A 22,827-nucleotide genomic window follows, 5' to 3' on the forward strand; every position below is an offset into this window, starting at 1 on the left:
GGAGTTTTTCCAGACTGCCCTCCAGCTGCCTATCTACAACTCGTAAGGTAGTCTACGCCCAACAATGCCTCACGTCCAGGAGCATGGCTACATCTGGCTCGCAGGTACGTTCATAAGCGTACTTAATTTTTTTTATTGACGCCATTCCAGGAAAAGAAAAGCATTCCGCGATTCGCCAGCTTCAAGCCTCGACCAGCTCCGCCCGATACCGATCGGCCTTCCGAGCCCTCCAGTCGCGAACGAGTCGAGTCTGAGGAGAAATCTAGGCATCGGTCGAAACACCGCTCAAAACGTACTAGCGAACATAGGGGCCGCTCGCGGTCAAGCGACCGAAGGAGTGATCGCAGGGACTCCCGCCATCTGCGAAAGGAGATCAGTCGTCGCGATAAGGAGCACGTGCGCAAACCTACGCCGCCGTCGAGTGATGTCTTGAGGGACCCGACACAGGACCTGACAGGGGACTTATCAGACATCTATGTGATCGACCGCAAAGGGGACAAATTTACCCTGGTGTACGGAACGATACATCGTTATAGCGTCCCCCACTATTACCGCATTGGCCGAGGTCGTGTACTAGGACTTCCTCCAAACTATCGAATCGACCGCGAAGCCATTGGCGAGAATGAGATAGTCGTGAGATCTGAAACGACACGCGCCGACTCCTCGAAAACGAGGTCGAAAAGATTATTATCGAAATCGGAGAAAAAATCGCGGCCGAGATTACTGCGAGTCCGACCTCCCTCGTTTGCGACTGACCCAATTGCAGCTTCGAAAGACTTTGTACCGTTGTCGGACTCTCAGCGGAGGCAACACGATGGAATCGCCAGTGGTTCGGATGCGGAGGATGAGAAATATGGGTACCGGTCGATTCATGGCAAGCTAAAGCCTGAGGAGGGCCTGCCTAACGACCTAGAGCCGTTGACAGATTCCGAGTTGAGTGGCGAGGAGACTGTTCGACAAGACCCGGATTGGGATATCAAACAGCGAAACGTAGAACTTTCACGGGTTGTTGGAGAACGCCCTACCGATGTCGATGCTTGGCTACGGCTTATTGACCATCAAGAGACTGTTCTTAGAGGGTCGTCAAAACAATCAAGCCCCTTGACCACTGCCGAGCATAAAAGTTTGGCTGATATCAAGGTCTCTTTGTACGAAAAGGCGTTGAAGAAGATTGGTCAGGGTCCTGGTCGAGATCGCCTTCTTATCGGACTTCTAGAGGAAGGAACGAAGCTGTGGGACACAAAAAAGGTATTGGAGCAGTGGCAGTCCACTCTCAAAGCCAACTCACAATATATCAACCTCTGGGTGAAATATCTCGATTTCCGCCAGACAGAGTTTCTTAATTTCACCCATGGACAGTGCCTTGCAACGTTCATCGAGTGCCTACGTCTGAATAAGATGTCCCCCGATGGTCCCGAGAAAGCCTGTGTGCAGATATATCTATTTCTCCGTCTAACGCTTTTCTTACGTGAAGCGGGATACAAGGAGCAAGCAACCGGCCTCTGGCAAGGAATTCTGGAGCTGGCTTTTTTTCGACCGCAAGGCGTAGACGTCCACATGGTTACAGACGAAGTGCTGTCTGCATTTGCGGATTTCTGGGACTCGGAGGTGGCTCGGATCGGTGAGCTTGGAGCCAAGGGTTGGAAGAATAGCAATGCGGCCTTATTTGATTCTAAAACTTTCCAGCCGCAGCACCATCTCAACTCAAAGTCCATGTTTGCATCATGGACCGCCTGTGAACGAGAACGTATGCTCATCGCTCAACTCCCGGCCCGAAGCTTGGATGAGCCAGAAGATGATCCGTACCGCGTGGTCCTCGCCAGTGACCTCTTAGAAATTCTCTCTCTCGCATCGCTACCTGGTTCGACATTGGAGCTCATTGAGGGTTTCATATATTTCTCCAATCTTCCGCCTATAATCACTGTCAACAACTGTAGGACAACCGGTTGCTGGATGGGAGACAGCTTTCTGCGAAATGAGATATCAGCCGCCTCGATCGCGAACCTCGACGCCTGGCTTCCAACGACCACCAAGGGAGAATCTGGCATCTCGCCAACAATCTTTCCTCATCAATATTTTATCCACGATTATGACACTTATTTTGCAAATGCGGAGACTTGGTTCTCTTCTTTCAATGCTTGGCTCAAGGCTACCTCTGACCCAGCATGCAGTGTTGTTCGTGACTGGACTCGAAGAACTCTGAGGCTGTTGGTCGATGCAAACTCGTCGGATGAACATCTGGCTGAGTACACTGTCGCAGTTGAATTTGCCTGCAATGCCAAAGAAGCCAAAAGGTATGCAAAATCACTACTCAGAAAGAGGCCTTCAAGCCTCCGGCTGTATAACGCATATGCCCTCATGGAGCGTCGAGATGGCAACCATGCAGCTGCTGATCATGTTTGGGCCACGGCCATTTCTATGAGTAAATCGTTTGCAAGCCAACAACGAGTTGACAGCGTTATTCTGTGGCATACCTGGATATGGGAACTTTTGGAGGCTCGAAATATAGCCCACGCAGCTCATCTCTTGGTTTCCATGCCGCAGAGCAACATTGATCTTAAAACATTCCCAGATGCGTCTCAGCAACCATCCTTTAGCCCAGCGAATCAGCTGAAGCTACGTAACGTGCGCGATCGTCTCCTTTTATTTTATTCAATTGCTAACATGCGCAGTACCTATCGGAGATCCAAGAAAGTGCTATTGCAGACCGAAAACCCAGCATTATCAAAGCCTGTACCGACTGTCAGGCTATCTTAACGTACCTCATCGATGCACAAGACCTCAACAAGGCCCTTGAAGCATACGACGCCACGATCAACAGACTTTCCGCTCTCCCAAATCCAGACTCAGACCCCACGCAGACCTTCATATCCTACGCAACCGAACTCCTGCACCAAGCTCGCGCAAAACTCCTCTACTACCACCTCCGCACAAGCACCCTCTACAAACCGTCCGCGATCCGCGCAATATTAAACGACAGCATCGCATCTTTCCCTCAAAACACAATAACACTCTCTCTCTTTGCCTGGAATGAATCCCGTTTCCGCATTGAAGAGCGTGTCCGCGAGATCATGCGAGACATCACTACCACAACCCCTACAACATCATCCCCATCCATCAACAATAATGACGCAATCCCAATAACATCGCATCTTTTCTCCATCTACACAGAATTAAACCGCCCAACATACGCCGGTTCGACACTGCACTCCGTTCGCGCTGCGTTCGAGAAGGCCATCGGGGACCAGAATTCATCATCTTCATCCCGTATATCCACAGGCCGCGGTAGCATAAGCCTCTGGAAACTCTATATCCTTTTCGAACTCTCTCGCAGTGAGCTAACCCGCGCAAAGAGTGTCTTCTACCGCGCCATGCGCGCGTGCCCCTGGTCCAAAGATATCCTCATGCTCGCGTTCACCCAGCTGCGCGAAGACATTGCCGCCGGAAAAGGTGAAAGCGGCAAAGGAATGAGCTTCCACGAACTGCGCCACGTATATAACGTTCTTGTTGAGAAGGAACTGAGGATTCATATTGATATTGAGCGGGAACTGGATGAGATGGCTGTGAAGATGGAGAGGGAGCGAGGTGCGGAGCTCGGGCTGCCTATACCCATGCCAGACGATGCTGCAAGTGGGGATGAAAATGAGGAGATGCAGATGTAATGTTATATAGAGTAGCAGTACTTAAGCAATGCTCATCATACAAGATCTAGTCTGCGAAAGATGGACTCTGAAAATAGATATCTTTCAATTACTTGTCCTGTTTATTTAAAATCTAGAGAACGCTGGCTATATACGGTCGTGGGGTAGAATACAGAGGATATTGCAAGCATCGTGCATGAGACCATTTCAGGACGCGCTGCAAGAGTGTAAAACAAGGAAAGTCATAACTCATCACGTGATATCAGAAACAGATGTCAACGCATAAAATAGCTTTGGTGCTTGAAGCAGGCATAGGGCATAAATGGTCCAGGTTAAACGAGATGAGGCTGATAAGTTAGAAGTGTTCCTTCCAAAATTTAAACTTAACCTCGTTCGTGGACGCAGAAGAAGCCGCCGCTTTAATCTGCCGTGCGGCAACATTCGGACCACAAAAGTAGACACCAATCTCTGTCCTGGAATGGGTGTGCAACCCGCGCATATACGACTGATCTTGCAGCCCGTTCCGCATAGCCGTGAATAACCGCTTGAAGTCTGGACGGCCGAAATTGGTCCTGCTCTTCAGTTCGGTGAGAGGGTCGAGTTCTTGGCCAACAGAGTTGAGGTAGATATTAGTCGTTGTATCCTGATCGAGACGCTGCGTGAGGTAGATGTGGATTCGCAAGAACTCCGAGACCCCCTGATAGGCTGCGTCGGATGCGGATTGGGCTTCCAATGAAGAGAGGAGGGCTTGGAACCACTCGAACGAGGTGGTATCCTTGCAGACCCAGATGAATTCGACTCGGCGGAGACGGCGAGGCGGGTCTGGGGAGGCACGTAGGTGCCAGATATTTTTGAGGATGGAGGCCCATGGCGTCACGCCGATGCCGGTACCGATGAGCACAGCGATTTCGTTCTCGAAGACGTCCTCGGCAGGAGCACCGTAGGGTCCGTCAACGCGAAGCTTAGGCATTTGCTGGCCGTTCTGCAATGCGACTTCGTACATGCCCATGGGGTCGAGGCCTTCTAGGTCGCGGGCTTGGGCCGGACCGCATCCGAGGGCGTCACCGAGGGCGCGGGTGAAATCGCCAACTTGGCGAACGTGAATGCTGACGTAGTCGTCAAAGGGGCAGGAAGTGATGGTGAAGGGGTGCCATTGAGTGTTGGAGACTTCGGGAACTTGAATGAAAAGCCATTGTCCAGGTTTGTATTTGAAGCCGGGCTTGCGGAATTGGATTTCCATTGCGTCTAGCTCGTCAGTAAAACCTTCGAAGATTGTCTATTGCTCGGCTGACTTACCGTATGGATGACGGACCACCTTCACAATCTCCGTTTCGCGTAGCGCCCGGACCTCACGCCATAGTCGCTCGCAGAGGTAGAAGAACCCTGCTACGAGCTCCCATCGCCAGCCCTGATACCCAATGCAATGTTTCCAGAACCGCTCGCCCGCGAACGGCGAGTATGGCACTGTGCTATCCCGAACAAAACAGCCCGTTGCATGAGTGTAGAGCCCAAGTAGGAACGGGACAAAGAGATGATGAGTGTACCAAAAGGTCTCAAACGACTGTTGACGAATCCGGTGATGCGCCGTGGTGTACATGAGCATCATGCAAAACAGCATTACATGGCCGGTTACTCCCGCGGGCTGGGCATAGTGTATTTGTAGGGCTGTCTCAGGGCGCAACTGCTTTCTCTCGATGTTGTAGAAACTGTAGAACGTTAGCTTTCTCCGCTTCCTGATCTCCCTGGGGAATCGACTTACTTGACGTAGTGGGCTGCAACATGAAGAATGGTAAATACAAGAGTCGCATACGCCACCTGGCGATGAAACCATATATTCTCGTCCAGAGGTAGCCACCGTAGCTTGGGCCGTAGAAACCTGACGAGATTCCTGCACATCGGCAACAAGATGAGTGTTCCATCGACTGTCAATACCAGGCCAGCGCCTCGCGAGATCCAGACTGAGTACGAAAGGACATTGAGCGGCGACAATGGCTCGCTCGTCGCTTGGTGATACCTGAACCAGTCAGTGATCCGCTCTATATCTGTCGCTTCACGTAGACGAACCATCCGTATGCAAAAATAGCAATATGCGCGCCCCAGAACCAAGTATAGAAGAATAGCTTTGAGGGAGCAAAGTAGGACTTCAGCGGATATCGGCCCATGGCGATAAGCCTACCGACCCGGTAAGTAAACGCGGTGTATCTTGACAGCGCACTGGATCATCGGCCAGCGATGACGGTGCTGGTATGAGGCGCAGAGAACAGGCAGACTAGAAGCCGATTTGACTCGAGACGCTTGCTGGTAGAAGAGGGGACGACTGATGCCCTCCAAAACTTCCCACTCTATCAATTATACAGGCCTGGAGCCTTGAATCGTGAACGGTATGTCGATTGTCAATCTGACGGGGCGAGATGGGACGGACGTGACGCCGCTGAGATAAAAGGCAGAACCCCGAGGGGCAAGAATTCGACTGTTCGGTCCCCTTTCCACTTCTATCAATAGCGAGCCGTGACGGGACTTCTTGATTAAGTAAAGGTGGCGTGGTGGCTTCGTGATCGGACAGCAGCGAGACTGATTGCGAGTACTCAGCGCAGAGGAATAGCGGGCAGTTGAGACACAAGGACGAGCGCCCGTCGGACCATGTTATCAAGCAATTCTCGGCCGGTAAAACAATGCAGGTCGAATATTGGTCTTCAATGGCAGTGGAGAACCCGGCGATGTGGTAGAGATGTGCAGGGGAGAGGGAAGATGAAGAGGAGAGGGGAAGGAAAAGGAAAGGCGCGGGTCGTGAGGTTCTGTTCTGCACCCTGAGGAAGTTTAAGCAGCGACCAGCGCCCAGTCAGTGTTCAAAGCTCAGTGCCAACTGCTCAGCGCCCACTGCGCTAAACATTCAGTCCTCGACCAGGGTCACTGCGATCGCGCTCATTTATTGGCGGAGCGAGTAAACGGTCTCTGCAAGCCAGTCCAACTCTCCTAACCAGCGGGTCTCAGTCTGCTAATTCAAGAACCATTCCAGATCCTCCAGGCCTCTACGGAACACGATGCGTTGCCCCATGGTTCGATGCAGCCGACCTTATTCGACGATTGTGTTGTGACAAGCGATCCTGATTTCCGCCTGTCCTCCCAACGATGGGACAATGCCCGATGGATGGCATCACAATCAGCCACGAACTCTGATCGAGTCAGGATCTTCCTTCGAAGCGACCGTACTGGCAACTGGCCGCGATCCTAGAGCACGGCCATGTGCGCTATCTTCTGCAGCCTTCGGTGGTCGTTCTTCTATCCTTGGGAAACCACAAGCGGACCCGCCATGTGGCTGGGAAAAATTTACGATGCTAGCGAGGACAATGATTGGTATACTGGAGATATTTGCAGAGGCGCCAGGTCACTCCCTTGCACTCGCGTTGCGATGATTTGCTGCAGCTTGCGACACCTGTCGAGGCGCTGCCCTATGGGGGGAGCTCTACAAGCGCCGTTTCCACTCGACCCCAGCAAAAGAAAGGCTCGGGAATGGCACCAGCGAGCACGAGGCGGCGCCAAATATAGATATCTGGACGAGTCAAGGCTAGACTCAGGCGGAATCCATCTCCGCGCAATCTCTTAAGACTACCCAGCCCTTGGCACAAGGGGACACGAAGAGCTTTCAGTGGAAAGCCTACTTGGCTCTGCACGGTGACAACTTGTCACACGGGGAATACCTGAATGGGTGCTGATCCCGTGAGAAGAACGGATGGGCTGGCCTGTGGTATCGGAAAGGACGGTGAAGGCCGAGTCGCCGCGGTCTCGGGGGAAAAACAATCATTGTCATCCCCAGGGTGTTTCAAGTTCGACGGTAAGAAAGAGAGCTTGCGAGGGACCTATACTCGTCACTGAGGTATTGCGTCTGATGGCCTGGTTTGAAATTGCGACTGGAGCCTTGGACAGATTATACTTTCGACCGCCGCTAAGACTGGACGAGACGCAAATAGAAACCATAAGGGTATTCATCCATGATGAATCTGCTTCCCCGCTTCGCAGTCCGATTCTTCAGAAGTTTGTCCTGCGAGCACGGTTGGCTACTGATCAATGACATTGCCCAAGCAGCAGACCCGAGCGGCGGCTAGACTGCGTGTGGGCCCCGCGAATTCGCTGTGGGATCTTCTCGGCCGTCACATTTAGGCATGCGACTAATGCGGCCAGTCCCTCCCGTCCCCGCGTCCTCGATGCCCATTTGCCCTGCTCCTGTTTGTCGTCACGCCTCTAAGCGCCGGGCAGGGGCCCCTCGCACATGTCCGATGCCCCTCTCCAATCACTGACCTCCCTCCTTCTGCATCTGAAGAAGCCAAGCGGGGGCGTCGGACAACCTATCAGCTTCTGATGTCTTATTGGCTGGAGGGCTCATCATTCCAGCGTCGAATCGGGCCCCAGTTGAAGCACGCCTATCACAACGGCAGGAAGGTGGGATGCATCGCTACCGTGCGAAGCTATGTAATCCGCTGCCCTCCCACAAGCGGTCGGGTCTCCCTCGCCTGAACGTGGCATGATTCCCGTCAAGACGTTATCTCGCTCAATCCTTTTGCTTGATCTCGGCATGATTGTGAAGCTCGTGACAAACCACGTTGATTGAACCGGAAGCCGATTTCTGCAGACTCAGCCCCTCAAAGTACAAGACCAGTGCGACTCCAACGTCATCTGCCATGTCAAACTGGACGACAAATCGACGAGTGACATTCTTCAACGAGATACACGACTGATATCAAATCCCGAACCTGAGGCTTCGTTTAATCTGCGCACCGACGAGTTGACGACCGCACTTTCGCAGGACGAAAGCGCTGAGCCTTTCCTTCTACATACATCAGAAGCGTCGCCGACCTCAAGATGGGCCGTCTCATCAAAAACCACTGGGCCCGCCTCATCGTCCTCACAGCGTCAGTCTGTACGTACCTCAAGCCACCACTGCCACCTCTAGATTCATCTCCAGTCTAACAAAACCAGACCAAATAGGCAGCGCAATCGAAGCCTTTATCTGGCCCAAGATTTTCTGGGACAGTTGGACCCGAAACCTCGACGGCGCGGTCACCCCCGTACCTGTCCTGCAAATACTGAACCTTTTAATGGGCCTTTTGGGTGTCGCCTGGGAATGGCCGCTAAAATACCTCGCGGGGACGATGGTGCATCGCAGCATCGAATTTCGGCTGTTGCTCTACCCGCTCAGCTCGATTTTGGCGGCGCTTATATACCAGGGCACGAACGCAGCGATCTACTATCTGGTTGGGATCGCAGTCTATTTTTGGGCGTATAGTGAAGGGGAGGTTAGTTTTCTATAGCAAAGACTTATTGAGATGCTTGACCCGTTCTGACTGACGAGATTTGTTGATCTAGGTCGTATGCCCCGAACCCTGGACTTTACCAAAACGAAGGATTCCGAAAGTATAGCATCACATTGGATCACGAGACCTATGCAGCGTGGCGTTTTTGGACCTGATTGGATTGGGATAGTGCTCTGGTAGCACTTTTATATATATATATTTCGACCTGCATGTAAATGTAATACTCACGACAAAATTAATGATCGCTATAACACACTTGAACCAGTTCATTCCCATTCTATCATAGAGTGCACCACTCATGGTCAAGATAGGCCTCATACGTGAAAGACCAGCATCTGCATGACTGTCCGCAGTGGCCTTCCATCCGACCAAGAACAAGTCCAAGTCTCAGGAGGTGTTAGGCACTGGAACAAAATGCTACGAGCTAGTCACATACTAGCATACAAGCACTGATACTCCCTGCATCGTACCCAACGACTAATCGGACCGAGCTCTACGTAATCACAGGACTAGAATGATAATCAACCTCGCGTTGATCAAATAGAACATTCTGCATAATTAATGTATGTGCTGTTCCTCTGCGTGGCATGTGTCAGACCAAAATCGGGAATATTCGATAAGGCCAGAGATGCCTATTAGCTGTCTTTCAAGGCCTAGTTGGAATACTGGATGGTAATGGTGGTTGAATTTTCTGTGCTTTACATCATCTCCCCTGGCTTAAAGCAGCTACTTACGTGCGGGGGATACAAATCTCGCATATAGGGTTGGTTACGAGTTACGAGTACTTCATGGCAAAATCACCAGCTTCTAGTCACTATCTGTTTTGCCTGATCGCAATCTACCAGTTAACCAGTGCTACTACGACTTCCAGACACACCCATTGTGTGATGCTAGCAAACTGTAACCCTAGTCCCTTGGCTGCCCAACCTGGGCAGGGCAGGCACGAAGTCCACCACATGCTCTACATCCATCTCTTCAGTCTCATACAACTCTAGCTTCGGTGCGTTTGGCCTGAACATAACGGCCAGAGCCCAGTACACGCCAGGCTGCGTTTTTACTCTAGGCGTTAGCATGCGAGAACTTCAATTATATGGAAGGGGAAAACACCCACTTTATGCCCAAGCAGCTTCAGGACCCTCGCGAAAAAGGCACCCAGTTCCGGTTCATGTTATTGCTTGAATTGCTGGGATTGCTCTGGCCGAGCCAGCGCTCAGGGCGGAACTCAAACGGATCTGGGTAAACCTCTGGGTCGGTGTGCAGGCTGTACGCAGCCATGCCCACGGGGTTTCCAGGCGGGATGGTCCATTGTTTGTAGTGCAGGGCCGCGTCTGGGAAGACGCGGGAGAGACGGCGCATAACGCCGTAGCTGAGTCTGTTCCAGTTTAGGCTGCCGTTATTTGACTGCACAGTTTGAGTAGAAAGTAGGCAGGGAACGTACCTCAGCCCTTCCCTAACAAGGGCGTGCAGATATGGCAGTCTCTCAAGCTGCTGCCAGGTGGGCGTACTGGTAGGATACTGGGCCATGACACTCTCCAGCTCCTCGACTAGCCGGTCTTTTATATGGCTGTCACGCAGAATATAGTAGCAGATAAGGTTGAGCGTGCGCGCGACTGTGACAGTGCCTGCGCCAAAAAGCATCATGGCCTCGCGGGCAAGGCGCTCGGTGTCACGCTCAGACTCAGGCAGCCCGCGAGCGCTGGAAAAGGAGAGGAGGTGGCGGAAAAGAGAACTCTTGGTGTCTTGTTGGACCTTTCTAGCGTCAAGACTGAGGCTCTCTCGCTTTGCGTCGTTGATGTGTCTTGTAGCAAGCTGGTTTAATCATTGGCATATTAAGATAGCTTTTTGGAATGTCATAGGGAAGGAGATGTACCTCATGCGCGAGTCTGTACGAGGCCAGTACCGGGAATAGGCGGAGGAGGAGTGTAGTGGGTATCATTTGAGCTAGGCTGGTTTATCTTGTTCTTAGTCGTTGTGAGCTCAGGGCTATAGGGTCACCAACAAGATTTGGATAGGGAAATACATGAGGAGAGGAAGCCGCTGTATTCCTGCCAGCAGGAGTTGATTCCTAGACACTTATTAGCCATCGCATTCCGCCAGGGCATGCCCCAGACAGACCAGTCTTTTCCAAAGTCCGGCTTGTTCATCATCGCCGGTCCGCCCTCCGAGCAGATCTGAGTGATCATGTCGACCGCAAAGGCAGAGAAGACATCAACAAGTCGGAGGACGCGCCCTGACCCGCTGTAGTTCTGCAGCCGGTCGTTGAGCAATTTGGCTTCTTCAATGATCAGCGGCTCGAGCCGGTCGATCCCCATGCGGGAGAAGAAGGGATCCAGAGGCTTGTAACGCAACCGGTGCAGTTCGTGGCCCACGGTCATCACACTCGAGCCTGGCTTGTTAGCTGCAGTTGGCTTTGATACCTACTCCGTAGAAAGTGTGATACTTGCCATCAACGCCGATCCCTGTAGAAGACGGCGCCCATTTCTCCGCGCGGCGCGTATTCCCAGCCACGAAGATTTGGTTATAGATGTCTGCGTCTTTGATCACGATCTCGTGCGGGTTGATCCGGACAATGGGGCCTGCGATTTCGTCGCATTGACGACTGAATAAGGGTAAGTTCAAGACATACCGTATTTCTCATGCATCTGGTCCACCTTGTAAACGTACTTGCCCTGCTGGATCACATCATAGTAAAACTCATACCATCGCGTCGCAGCCGCAAGCTTGGGGCCCGGAAACCCGACCAGTGGGTGGAAATAAAGCCGGTAGATGATGAGTGAGGCGCTGTAGAAGGTAATTCCTGCAGCAACGACGAAGTATACGTTATAACCAGAAAAGGGGGCGAAAGTTTTCAGAGTCCCGGTCTCCATAGTTGCGTTATTGTTGGGAGGGTTATGCACTAGGGTAGGGGCTCAAGGCGACTGTAGCCCTTTTAAGCAGCGCAATACCATTCTAATCTCAACAAACCCCATTACGAGGACAAGGGGAATATAGAATAAAATTAAGAATAAGAAAGCAGCTTCCGCGTGACCCTATGAACAGGGATATTGCAGTCATATCATCTGATAGGATGTGAATTGGCTCTCATGAGTGTTTGGAATGCCTATCTTACGCTGCCTACTCCTCTTAGCCTAGCAGCGAGCATCAGGGCCAGACGTATGCACAAACGGTTAGTTTGCAAATATTCATCAGCAGTCTATCTTCCTCTGTGGCACGCTGCAAGTAGCACCGACCTGACGTGTTCGTCATTAAGTTTGCATCTAGGTGTTACTGCACCTGACAGAGGGAATATACTCTTGGGCGTTCATCAGGAGCACGCTTAACGGACTATCTGTTTATAATGGCTTTTTAGATTGCTAGATAGCTAGGTACGGGTTGGGTATGCATGTGGACACTTACCGTGGTTCTTTTGCGTGGAAATGGGCATTGTGGGCTAGGGATGCATTTGGAAGGATGGATTAACCTTGGAAGTGTGCAGATAAGATAGAATGGGGTTAGGTAATTTGTTGCATACCAGGCGCTGTTTGTGTCGTTTCACTCTCGCCCATAAACATTCTTATGTTTGGTCCATTGTAGAGCAGGCGCCGGCACCGGATACGCGAATTTACTCTCTTTGGTCAGGCCAGAATACGGGCTTTTAATACGTACTAAAGTATGTACCCAAGTACGCAAGGAGATGACTTCGTTAGATCTTAGGCCTTGTCCGTGCAATATTAGTAGAAGATACACCATGGATTGTGGATTCTGCAAAAGAATCATCCTATATTTGAAACCATCTGCATTGATAGGACAACTGAACAGGCTTATTCTATGCTTTGACACCAACGCATAGCCATGCCTCCTTCCACAAACTCGTACAGTCTCTACCCACGGCAGGGTCAGACGGTTCGCCGCGCTCATATCCCGGTTTACCGCAATGCCTGTGCACTGAAGACATTACAGTAGAATGCATCGCAGTTGGAAATCATCCCGGTCTGAGTTGGGTGGCGTTGCAATTCCAGTCTGCGTGGAGCCAGCAGTGGCAATGGTGGTAGTATTAGCACCTCCCACATTCCAACACAGACATTATCGCCTATTCCTAATGAGCCAGTTTGTCACGACAGTATGTCCACGCGCAGAAACGATGCTCGAGCAGTATCCTATGAACGATGAGCTAGGACCCATTGCAGGAGCTCGTCGTTTGATAATGATAGTCAGAGATGGTATCAGAGGTAAAAGACGACAATGTGGCGCTTGACCAGCTCGATCTGGGTGCTCTCTTCATGCCCCGTCGACGCATTACGTCCGTGTCCGGGGCTAGAAATTTCCGCATTGCGGATGGGTAAAGCCCACTTAGACAGTCGAGCTCTTCAGACGCTGAACGAATGTGATCATGCTGTCGTACTGGCAGGGTCAAGTTCCCATACTTCTACATTTAGGGCAAGGTAATAGCTTGTTCAAGTTCAAATCCACCAAGTGAGAGATCGAGTTGAAACTTCCCGTCGAGGGATGCAAGCAGTGTCTCTCATGCAGTGCGCCCTTGGCCGCATTGACATTGCAAAGCTGAGTTGCAAAGGTCTGCGCTAAGAAATTGCAGCAAGGCGTGCTAACCCATCCCGGTCTTTGCACCAGTCACTAGACAGGTTTGGCTATGTATAGAGAGAGAGAGAGGCCTGGGGCTCTGATGAACAGATAAAGACTGGCGGTAGAAGAAGCCCGGGTGTTATAGAAAGTTGAAAACATGTTGATATGATGTTTGATGAGAGAAGTAGGAGGACCACTGGGCATAGGGATGCACTTATTAAATATACCTCTGTTCTGCCAGTAGGGTCTCTGGTACTTGGCCCAGTCCCAGCTATGGCTAGGATCTGACGAACTTGCGGACGGGACCACTGCAGCAGACTCATGGCTTAGGCAGGGCTATGCCTAGAAACTATACTAGACAACCTCCGAGACGTGCGTTCTCTTTCAAGTGTTCTGCTACAGATGAAACTAGTCTGAAAGGGAGACTGTATTAGAACCTCAGGCAGACGTCCCTACAGAGAAGACAAAAGCAGCTGCAACAGTACGCAAGCATGCATCTGTTGACAACAGATTTTCTCTCCCCTCTTCACTATTAATATGTTTCAGGCGGCAAACTCATTGACGGCATTGAATGACACCGCCGCAGATATGGCAAGATGGCTATATAGTACTTCTTGCAGCCATAATTACCTTTTCTACTGTTCACGCATTCAGCATCAGTATCTCTGGTATGGTATAAGTCTTGATTATATTAAAACGAGTTTATAACCAGCAAAAGTATACGAATTTCTTAGATATATAAGACTATATCTCCATCAGCACGAAACGCAGTAAGACCCTAAAAAATAGAACTCAGCAATTTTACTATTGCGCATGTGTCACGGCCGGTTTAATGAATAGTATGAGCTTGCGAGCCTTGATTCAGAGACAAGCCACAGAAATCTATTGAAAGAAAGCATGACTGTGATAAGGGACATTGGACCGTTTTTTTTATCCAAGACAGGTAGGGATCAGCTCATTTAGGGCTCAAAAACGCCCTTCCGCATCGTCTCCTTCGGCTTCTCCACAGTCGCATACCGAATTGTACTTCTCGTCTGTTTAAATGTGTTGTTCCGTATCTGAGCAGCTCAGCAAAAGTCCCTGGCTCGATATCCTTGCCCTGATTCTCCTCCCTATCCCACAATGAACCTAGCGCCGGCGTCTTCGTCAAATTCTCCCCATGCGTGATCTTCTGCATACTGCACTGCGACAAGAAGTGTCAGACAACCTTGTACGCCTTCTTATACTCTTCGCTCTCCAGATCGCCATCTGTCCGTGTGGCCATAATCTTAAACAGATTCTCTCCACGGAAACCAACTTTCTCCTCAAACCCCCAATTCTCAGGCAGCACATCGAACCAGAGGATATTGTTGACCGCATAATCAGCACAGCTAAACCCGTCTCCCGCGTCTTCCAACATTGTCAGCCGAATCCAAGCCAAAACCTGCGAAATATAGTCGAACACCGTAGCCGGATCAACAATAAACTCCCACTTGAAACCCCTCTTTGCTGACGCAGAGAAGTCCATCTTCGCGGCAAACGCAAATAACGGGTGCTGCGTGAGTCCCTGGAAGTTGGTGCGGTCTTTCCACACATACAGGAAGAGCTCATGTCACCGTCGGATGAAAGGGTCGCCCTTGCGGCTCGCAACGAAATGGTTCGCCATTGACGTTCCGTACATCCAGGATGCAGAGACATTGAAAGGCGTGCAAGGGTCCTCTAGCTGAGCCCAGCAGATCCGGTCCAGCGACCGGGTCAGAATAATGCCTACATCCATGAACACCCCGCCGTGGAGAAGAAGACAGGCGCCGCGCAGGAAATCAGCGCTATGCGGTCCAGTATACGGGCCGTCCATTGTACTGTTCACAAACGTTTCGGAGAGGAGTTTAGGAGGAATATATTGGAGTGCATGGTTGGGCGAGCCAGGGACGGTATCGAGGACACGGATCGTCCATGACGGCCCGTAGACGCGTTGCTAGTCTGCTACATTGCGCTGGCACCAAGCGGGCATTGCACTCAGCCCGGCATGCCAGAAGGCCCAAATGCTTTTCTCCGACGTGACCGGTTGATAGCTGGAGAGGGAGGAGATAAGCTGCTCATTGTTTCTGGTGTCCAGCGGCTCTGATCGCTCGAGCTGATCGCGGTATTCTTCGGGAATTTGGACGTTGTCGAGAGTCATTTTTGCAGCGACTGTGTCTGGAAAATGGTAACATGGAATACTGATCAAGTCTGGATGTGGGCTTTTTATATGTTCGCGCTTGTCAGTATCGATCCTTAGCTGAGGCTTTAGCCCGGGGGTTTGGCTTCCTGTCAGCAATTAGCGTTGTTTTACCAACTCATCAGGTTTCAACTTTCCCAGCTCAATGTGGAATTGCACAAGATCTACCAGCTGAAGCTCATTTTGCCATAGTAAAGTGTGAATCGAGACCTGCTCCACGGTAGCGGTACTGGTAGAGCCAGGACCGAAAGTGGGAGCTTTTGGTATTTCCGCTGGACGAGCTAGCGGTGCATGACCGACACCTGGGCGCCATCGCGCAGTCAATGGCTACCATCACCATTCTTCGTAATATTGCACTCTTTGTGCCATGCTGGATTACAGTTTACTTACTACTAATTCCCTTCCTTATGCGACCAAAAAAGGTTGTCTAATTATATTCTGACCTCAAAGACTTACAGTGGGGGCTATATTATATTAGAGAAGCTGCATTCTAGTTAAAGTATGCTACTAGATAAAGCCTGTAACTTCTCCTTCGTGGCCATTTAACAATCACGCGCATTCTAAGAAGGAGGTAGTATAATATCCTCTGTCCTAGTATGTAGTTCCGCCGCAAGAAGACCTGGTGGTCTACAGTAGGTCTGCCTTGCAAGACTAGAGCGGGTCTTTCATTCCCTTCCTGAAGGTATCGCATCGTCAGTTTGGCACTCGAGACCATCAAACGAAAAAATCTCCTCCCCGACTCATTCAATAGCCTGTATCTCTCTCCAACCGTGCCATTCTCCATGCCAAATCCAAGCGGTCGGCCGCCATCCTCTCATCGCATGAACATCTCCTCAATATAGCCCTGGTTTATTCAACCCGTCCCTCAACCGTGACATCTTGATACATATCATGGTAGATAATTAAGAGCTCATCTGTACTGAAGGTCTTTTCAACCACAATGATAGCCCACCAGATTGTAGTGGTCTGTAGTAATGGCCGGATAGTAGTGTCGCCCGGCTCAAGTTATATATCTGGTTGGTAGCCCTTACAGCCAGCGATCTCCTGGGAATCTCGAAGATTCGCCGCCAGTCAGAGTCAAGGCTAAAGTCTTCGGCGTTACTCAGCACAAGACAGTCTGTGACAGCATGATAAGTCTCAGAGGCCTGTGTATACTTTGTGAACTTACTATCCCCCTCTTCCCTATTACCATAAAACGTTCGAAGCATGACGGGGTCCCATTCTTTCGCGATTTCGTCGAGATGGATGTACCACGTATCAAGCGCGGCCCTTGCTGATCAATCAGCTCGGAGGGTGAGTGCTCCAGCGCCACTGTCTTGAATTTAGCACTCTTAGTGACCTTGTGCAGTGAAGGTGCAATAGGGGACGCATGCGATAAGGTACTGTTCGACTGGAAGACGGCCCCAGCATGGGGTGAAATTCGGCCCCGTGGCCCTCCTAGAAGGAATCGCACTTCCTTATATCAATAACCAAAGAAGAACTATATTCATTAACTACTGGTGGAGGGATGCAGAGAAATGCAGGCGAAGATACTTCGATCTGGGGACTTGGAATGAGGTTGAGATGGACAAGTTAATACACACATCACAACCCTTTTGAGTATATTCACGTATCTGCTACTTGGTGGCGTATTCAACCAGGCGTGCCAAAACGCAAAACTTGATTACATCCCCATTGTGAGAACCGAAAGATGCAAGGGGTGTCTGCTGGTCCAGAAAAATCAGCAACTCTACTGATATTATCAAGACAGCACCAATGCAAATAACTGCCGAGTTTTGATTCTTGCGTCTGTTACGGCCTTAGATTTGGGATACGTTGTCTGCCTGGCTAGTGGAGATTAAACACGGCCATGACTGGAGCTGGTATGTCGGCTGTTCATTGACTACGACGTTAGGGATGTGGCGTCCAACCAGGTTGACACAACACAACACAGCCAAAAGACCCGGTGGCTGACAATATTCTGCGTAGAGCAGTTTATTGAGCTGCATGCATCACATGTATTAGGTTTCATGCCGATGGGAGGACCAAGCCAGAGCCAATGTGACTGCAAACGGCACAGGAGATAATATATTAGCCAAGGGCGTGGCACGCCGCTATTTCACTTCTCGGTTCTGCAACAGCTAACCACTCGCTAAGACCAAATTGCGGGGTTCGCCTTGTCTCGCGTTTTTCTGCCCTAGATTATAGTGTGTCCGACAAATCCCCGCGCGCTGTTGCTAGGTCATAAGTATCTCGGTCCGACATCTTCTGAGAGTGCGCGCCATACCCCGAGTGGCTTCCTCTGTGCAGAATTTTTTCTTTACGCGGAGAAACTAGACTTTTAGATTGGTCTAGATGGATTAATCTAGAAGAATCAGAAAATCCTTGCGAAGAGACACCCTATGCGCTTTCGTCCCCCAAATGTTCAAGACCCCGTAGGGATAGGTATAAATACTGCATGAGATGTTCTAAAAAGTAACAGAACCACAAGACTCAGATTTTGGCCACTTCAATCTCTCAAAGCAGCTCACCATGAAGTCTCTCGTCGCCCTTGTGGCAAGCAATCTCGTCACTGCTGTGTATGGTCATGGGTATTTGACTGTTCCTGCAAGCCGTACCCGTCTGGGGTTCGAGGTACGCAGATCCAAGTCTGTTTTAGTATGCGCCAGGTTCTGATGTGTGCGTGACCATAGGCCGGGATAGATACCTGCCCGGAATGCTCGATCCTAGAGCCGGTATCTGCATGGCCTGATCTGACTGCGGCCCAGGTGGGTAGGAGTGGTCCCTGCGGTTACAACGCTCGGGTGAGTGTAGATTACAATCAGCCTGGAGATCACTGGGGAAACGAGCCGGTGGTCTCCTATACTGCTGGGGATGTCGTTGAAGTGCAGTGGTGTGTGGACCACAATGGGGATCATGGTGGAATGTTTACATATGGTATCTGTCAGAACCAAACCTTGGTGGACCTGTTCTTGACCCCTGGCTATCTACCAACAAACGACGAGAAGCAAGCTGCAGAAGACTGTTTCTTAGAAGGTGAACTCAGTTGCCTTGATGTCCCCGGACAGACCTGCAGTTACAACCCCGATTGCAGTGCAGGTGAGCCATGTTACAGAAACGACTGGTTCACCTGCAATGCCTTCCAGGCAGACAGCAATCGCGCATGCCAAGGGGTCGACGGGGCAGCGCTGAACTCCTGCACGACCACGATCGCCGGTGGATACACCGTGACCAAGAAGATCAAGATCCCTGATTACTCATCCAGTCATACCCTTCTCCGGTTCAGATGGAATTCGTTCCAGACAGCCCAGGTGTATCTGCACTGTGCTGATATTGCTATCGTGGGTGGTAGCGGTTCGTCGCCTAGCTCTACTTCGACCACATCCACTGCTACCTCGACGACTACATCTTCTTCCACCAGCTGCGCGTCCGCAACTTCTATACCAGTGACGTTCAACGCGCTTGTTACAACTACCTATGGTGAGAATGTGTACCTTGCCGGCTCCATCAGCCAGCTAGGTTCCTGGTCGACTAGCTCTGCCGTTGCTCTATCTGCCAGCAAGTATACGTCGTCCAATCCCTTATGGACCGTCACAGTCAACCTCCCAGTCGGTGCCACATTCGAATACAAGTATATCAAGAAAGAGTCAGATGGAAGTATTGTCTGGGAGAGTGATCCGAACAGGAGCTACACTGTGCCGACTGGCTGTTCGGGGACAACTGCTACAGAGAGTGGTACATGGCGGTAGCCTATTGATGAGTTCCTGTGGAGTGAGAGCTGAGGAGTAGCTTTTAGAGATCTGAGCAACAATGAACACATATTACGCGGCCAAGTTCCGCATCTCCTATCATATTCATTCTAGACCTTGTCCCTGGTTTTCAGCTCGCTGTGTCATGGCTCCAGAGCGCTTGCTGTGAGCCAAGGAGAATACCACATGTCAGTGCACCATACATTCCCGCATCTCGCTATGTCAGCACTGATTAGCTCTGTCTGCTTGTATCCGGAACACCCCCTAGGCCTGTAAATCAAGAGCGGGCAAAAAAGCAAGCGAATAGCAGCAAACTATGATGGTGGCAATATTCCCGGGCCTGGGCAAGCTCAGGTCGCTGCGATTTTCGACAAAAATACTTAGTGACCTATGATCCAGCTGTCGAAATCTTCTTGTTCAAGATACGCTTTCAGCCACTAAAAGAGACAGAAGAGGCAGGAACCTCAATAGTCTGTGATCCACTGAGTTCAAGCACGGCTTGAGCGGCGGTGTCTGTCTGCGTTAGGCTGAAAAAGCCAAGACTTTGCGATTCGTGGCGGGGACAAGCCATCGGAGCCTGCCCTAGGCTGGGCCTAGGCTGAGCTAGGGCTGCCATACAGAGGCTCGGTTCAGCCCGGAACTGACAGTCGAGAGGATGTGGAGAAGTCTGGGATCGGAGTCAACTCGTTTGGGCGCGGAGGCCGTACAGGGGACGGATGAGTGGCCAGCCACATGGCCGTCTATTATGGATGGGATCATGGTACTTGGTGGAATGCTTGGACTCATAGACCGTTGAGCTTCGCAGATGTTACCCTCTTGGGTCAATTTTGGATCCCAAGAACGGGTCGATGTACGCACGTTGAGCCGCTGGATACCCCCCTCTCACCCTGCCCTCACCGGTGGCAATATGTAGCTTCCAGGTTCCTAAGCAGAAGATGCAGAGGATGAGATTGTTGAGAGGCTTATACCTTGGTGTCTCGGCTTCTTCACAAACCGCAGAAGCGTCATTTGACCATGAAGGCAGGCCTAATTCAGAAAGTACACAGCCAGCCCAGCATTAATATACGTTTCCGGCAACAACACAGGCTGGAGAGCCGGGTGACCCTGTAAGAGGAAACTGCTTTCAATTGTTAGCCTTAGATACTCCAGTGGATATGGATTGAGTAGGAGAAAAACTAACTACAATAAGATATATTCTCACAGCTGCAGTTAATCCGACAACGCGTAGCTTTTTCCTTTCATAAGATGGTCTAACTCTGCCGAAACGAGGTTCCGTACAAGAACAGATGAGAGATGTTATCGGGAGACTTCGTGACTTCATCAGCTGGATCTGCAAAGGCAACCATTCAAAACAATAAGGGACTTACCTGATCTAGGAGGCTTTGTAATGTATATAAGGGATAAGACAGAACAGCAAGGATACCCCGGACTCTCAACACGGTCTGAAGATTTTTGAAATTAGCAGGGCCATTGTCAACCGAAAAGCTACAATTCAACTTTCAGCCTCAGGAATGTCGTCCATATATAGAGCCTCTTGAGGTTGTATAGGATGTAGCGCTAGAATGCGGCATAGCACTAGCAGGGCTGAAGAAAAGGGGCCTTCCCTAAGCCTAACCTGGGATATACCGGCACCTTGACTGTCTGTAACTGGATGTAGTTGTCCCCAAATTAACGTTAGCTGGTCAAACCTTAAGAGTAGAACAGCTAATTCTCAATACTAAAAGGCTATTAGACCCTGGGAAGAAGAGGGCTCTTCAGTAGACAGTATGCCCGTAGCCGAGGTGCGGCAGTGGATTTTTGGCGAGCGCTCCGGGATATATGAAGCTAAAACGATAATTACCAGCAATTCGGCTCAGAAAATGCTAGAGATGTTCTTACTTTAGGACGAAGTTTGTTACACAATAGGGCCTGTCCCCCAAAGTATACAAGCTTCCCAACGTAATGCTGATGTCATTCACATATTCAGCCCTCGTGTTTTCTGCAGACTTAGGGCACAAAATAACATAGCATTTGCAGAGATTCAACTATAACCTGACAACCTGACTGTTCTATTAGCTTCTCCTGCCAACATGTCAGTCAACGAGGCAGACACCGAAACCATAATCAATGATCCCGGTCGTGGCTTCCTAGGCTATCTGACACCTTCCGTCATTCGACACTACCGATATCGCGGCGAGGATCAGTTCCTTATAGATTTCAAGGATGCTTTCGAGACTGATACTCGAGAATGGTTTCTTGTGACAGGTGTTAACAAATAAACATTCGCAAAAAATTTTTTTGAGCCTGAATTTGGCCCATTTTCATTCTGGTCCTCTTATGATGCCGAACTCGAGCTCCTGCTTGTTAGGATAGTGAAATCTGCTGCCCATGAGTCTGCAGCCGAGACATTCAACTTTCTTCTACTCGAGGCCATTGGGCCTGTTGGAATGGCTCACGCCCTACGTCTTTCCGGGGGTGCTACCCATATTACAACAATTGGCAGCAAGGAGCCTGATAAGGCTTGGAAAACAAAACACCTTCCCCGTAAGACTGGCCGGTCACAAGATTGGCCCAGTGCCGTTCTGGAAGTTGCGTTTTCTGAAACCAAGGCGAAGCTACAGGCGTATGTGCGCTATTGGCTGCGAGCCTCAGAAGGTGATGTAAAGATTGTCTTTACCATCCAAATTGACCAAAATGCGCCCAAAATTACCATTGAGAAATGGGAATCAAATAATAATGGCCGCAAGAACCTCGAGCAACGCATCACCATTTCTAGAACAGGCAATAACATCACCGTCTCCGAGTCTCCACTCCGGATTAGCTTCCAAAAGCTTTTCTTAAGACCGCCAAGTATCCCAAAAGAACATCATGTGAAGATTGGCGAAGAGAAGCTACAGTCGCTGGCAGAAGATGTCTGGGACGTGCAAGGCTTCTAGGAGATAAGCCAGAGTCGGTAATGGTATGCTTGCATTCTGTTGTAACGGTGTGCTTCTTTCGCTTTGCCCCTACTAATACCCGGCTTGAGGATACTTCTTGCAGCATTTTTGCCTTGGGTCGAATCCTCCATTTAGAGACATGGGCTTGGAGTACAGACTACCTCCTGAGCCATAGAATTCAGGTGGTCCAGAACTTTTTACTTTAAGCAGATAGTCGCTGTTCACTGAGCAAGGTATTAAGGTTTTAAGGCTCTTCACATCACTTCTGGGAAAAGATTATTAAAGGGTAATCGAAGGACAAAGTTAGAGGCCTAGCCACTATGAGTTCCGGGTGAAGGACGTAGACTCATGGAGAGTAAAGGCCTCGTCCTTCTGGTTTCAACTTGCGCCTGGACCGTATTCTCAGCACCAGTTTCTGTAGTTAGAGGGCACAGGCTTCGATTGCTGCCATGTGCCGGTAGGGACACACCGTTTTCC

At 50.4% G+C, this 22,827-nt stretch overlaps 8 protein-coding genes across 8 annotated transcripts; 5 read left to right on the forward strand and 3 right to left on the reverse strand.

Moving 5' to 3' along the window:
- Nucleotides 1-62: 62 nt before the first annotated feature.
- On the forward strand, nt 63-3,662 carry BDW70DRAFT_171188 (uncharacterized protein; the record flags this gene model as incomplete). The annotated part of the gene is made up of 3 exons (XM_073743153.1): nt 63-104; nt 151-2,625; nt 2,673-3,662. The coding sequence occupies exons 1-3, from the start codon at nt 84-86 to the stop codon at nt 3,660-3,662; spliced, it is 3,486 nt and encodes a 1,161-aa protein (XP_073592393.1). The 5' UTR covers nt 63-83.
- A 125-nt stretch (nt 3,663-3,787) lies between these two features.
- BDW70DRAFT_107789 (putative NADPH oxidase (NoxA)) lies at nt 3,788-6,042 on the reverse strand. Its single transcript, XM_073734442.1, has 4 exons — nt 5,706-6,042; nt 5,401-5,655; nt 4,938-5,347; nt 3,788-4,886 (listed from the first exon to the last, which is right to left on the reverse strand). Exons 1-4 carry the CDS (start codon nt 5,801-5,803, stop codon nt 3,997-3,999), a joined length of 1,653 nt encoding a protein of 550 aa, XP_073592394.1. The 5' UTR covers nt 5,804-6,042; the 3' UTR covers nt 3,788-3,996.
- A 655-nt stretch (nt 6,043-6,697) lies between these two features.
- BDW70DRAFT_143126 (uncharacterized protein) lies at nt 6,698-7,112 on the forward strand. Its single transcript, XM_073738060.1, has one exon. The coding sequence runs from the start codon at nt 6,779-6,781 to the stop codon at nt 7,052-7,054; it is 276 nt and encodes a 91-aa protein (XP_073592395.1). The 5' UTR covers nt 6,698-6,778; the 3' UTR covers nt 7,055-7,112.
- A 1,386-nt stretch (nt 7,113-8,498) lies between these two features.
- Nucleotides 8,499-9,056, forward strand: BDW70DRAFT_153246 (uncharacterized protein; the record flags this gene model as incomplete). The annotated part of the gene is made up of 3 exons (XM_073739594.1): nt 8,499-8,556; nt 8,625-8,932; nt 9,003-9,056. 3 exons carry the CDS (start codon nt 8,499-8,501, stop codon nt 9,054-9,056), a joined length of 420 nt encoding a protein of 139 aa, XP_073592396.1.
- A 784-nt stretch (nt 9,057-9,840) lies between these two features.
- Nucleotides 9,841-11,817, reverse strand: BDW70DRAFT_153247 (cytochrome P450; the record flags this gene model as incomplete). The annotated part of the gene is made up of 8 exons (XM_073739595.1): nt 9,841-10,030; nt 10,086-10,322; nt 10,389-10,759; nt 10,821-10,896; nt 10,971-11,015; nt 11,066-11,340; nt 11,372-11,526; nt 11,577-11,817. The coding sequence occupies 8 exons, from the start codon at nt 11,815-11,817 to the stop codon at nt 9,841-9,843; spliced, it is 1,590 nt and encodes a 529-aa protein (XP_073592397.1).
- A 2,448-nt stretch (nt 11,818-14,265) lies between these two features.
- On the reverse strand, nt 14,266-15,668 carry BDW70DRAFT_171190 (glycosyltransferase; the record flags this gene model as incomplete). The annotated part of the gene is made up of 5 exons (XM_073743154.1): nt 14,266-14,288; nt 14,528-14,688; nt 14,725-15,095; nt 15,141-15,464; nt 15,552-15,668. 5 exons carry the CDS (start codon nt 15,666-15,668, stop codon nt 14,266-14,268), a joined length of 996 nt encoding a protein of 331 aa, XP_073592398.1.
- A 2,550-nt stretch (nt 15,669-18,218) lies between these two features.
- BDW70DRAFT_171191 (starch binding domain-containing protein) lies at nt 18,219-19,435 on the forward strand (the record flags this gene model as incomplete). The annotated part of the gene is made up of 2 exons (XM_073743155.1): nt 18,219-18,320; nt 18,380-19,435. The coding sequence occupies 2 exons, from the start codon at nt 18,219-18,221 to the stop codon at nt 19,433-19,435; spliced, it is 1,158 nt and encodes a 385-aa protein (XP_073592399.1).
- A 2,069-nt stretch (nt 19,436-21,504) lies between these two features.
- BDW70DRAFT_153250 (uncharacterized protein) lies at nt 21,505-22,350 on the forward strand (the record flags this gene model as incomplete). Its single annotated transcript, XM_073739596.1, has 2 exons — nt 21,505-21,681; nt 21,718-22,350. The coding sequence occupies 2 exons, from the start codon at nt 21,505-21,507 to the stop codon at nt 22,348-22,350; spliced, it is 810 nt and encodes a 269-aa protein (XP_073592400.1).
- Between the last annotated feature and the right edge of the window lie 477 nt (nt 22,351-22,827).

The sequence above is a fragment of the Aspergillus foveolatus genome (assembly GCF_047715535.1).
Source record: "Aspergillus foveolatus strain CBS 279.81 unplaced genomic scaffold BDW70scaffold_69, whole genome shotgun sequence".
Lineage (NCBI taxonomy): Eukaryota > Fungi > Ascomycota > Eurotiomycetes > Eurotiales > Aspergillaceae > Aspergillus > Aspergillus foveolatus.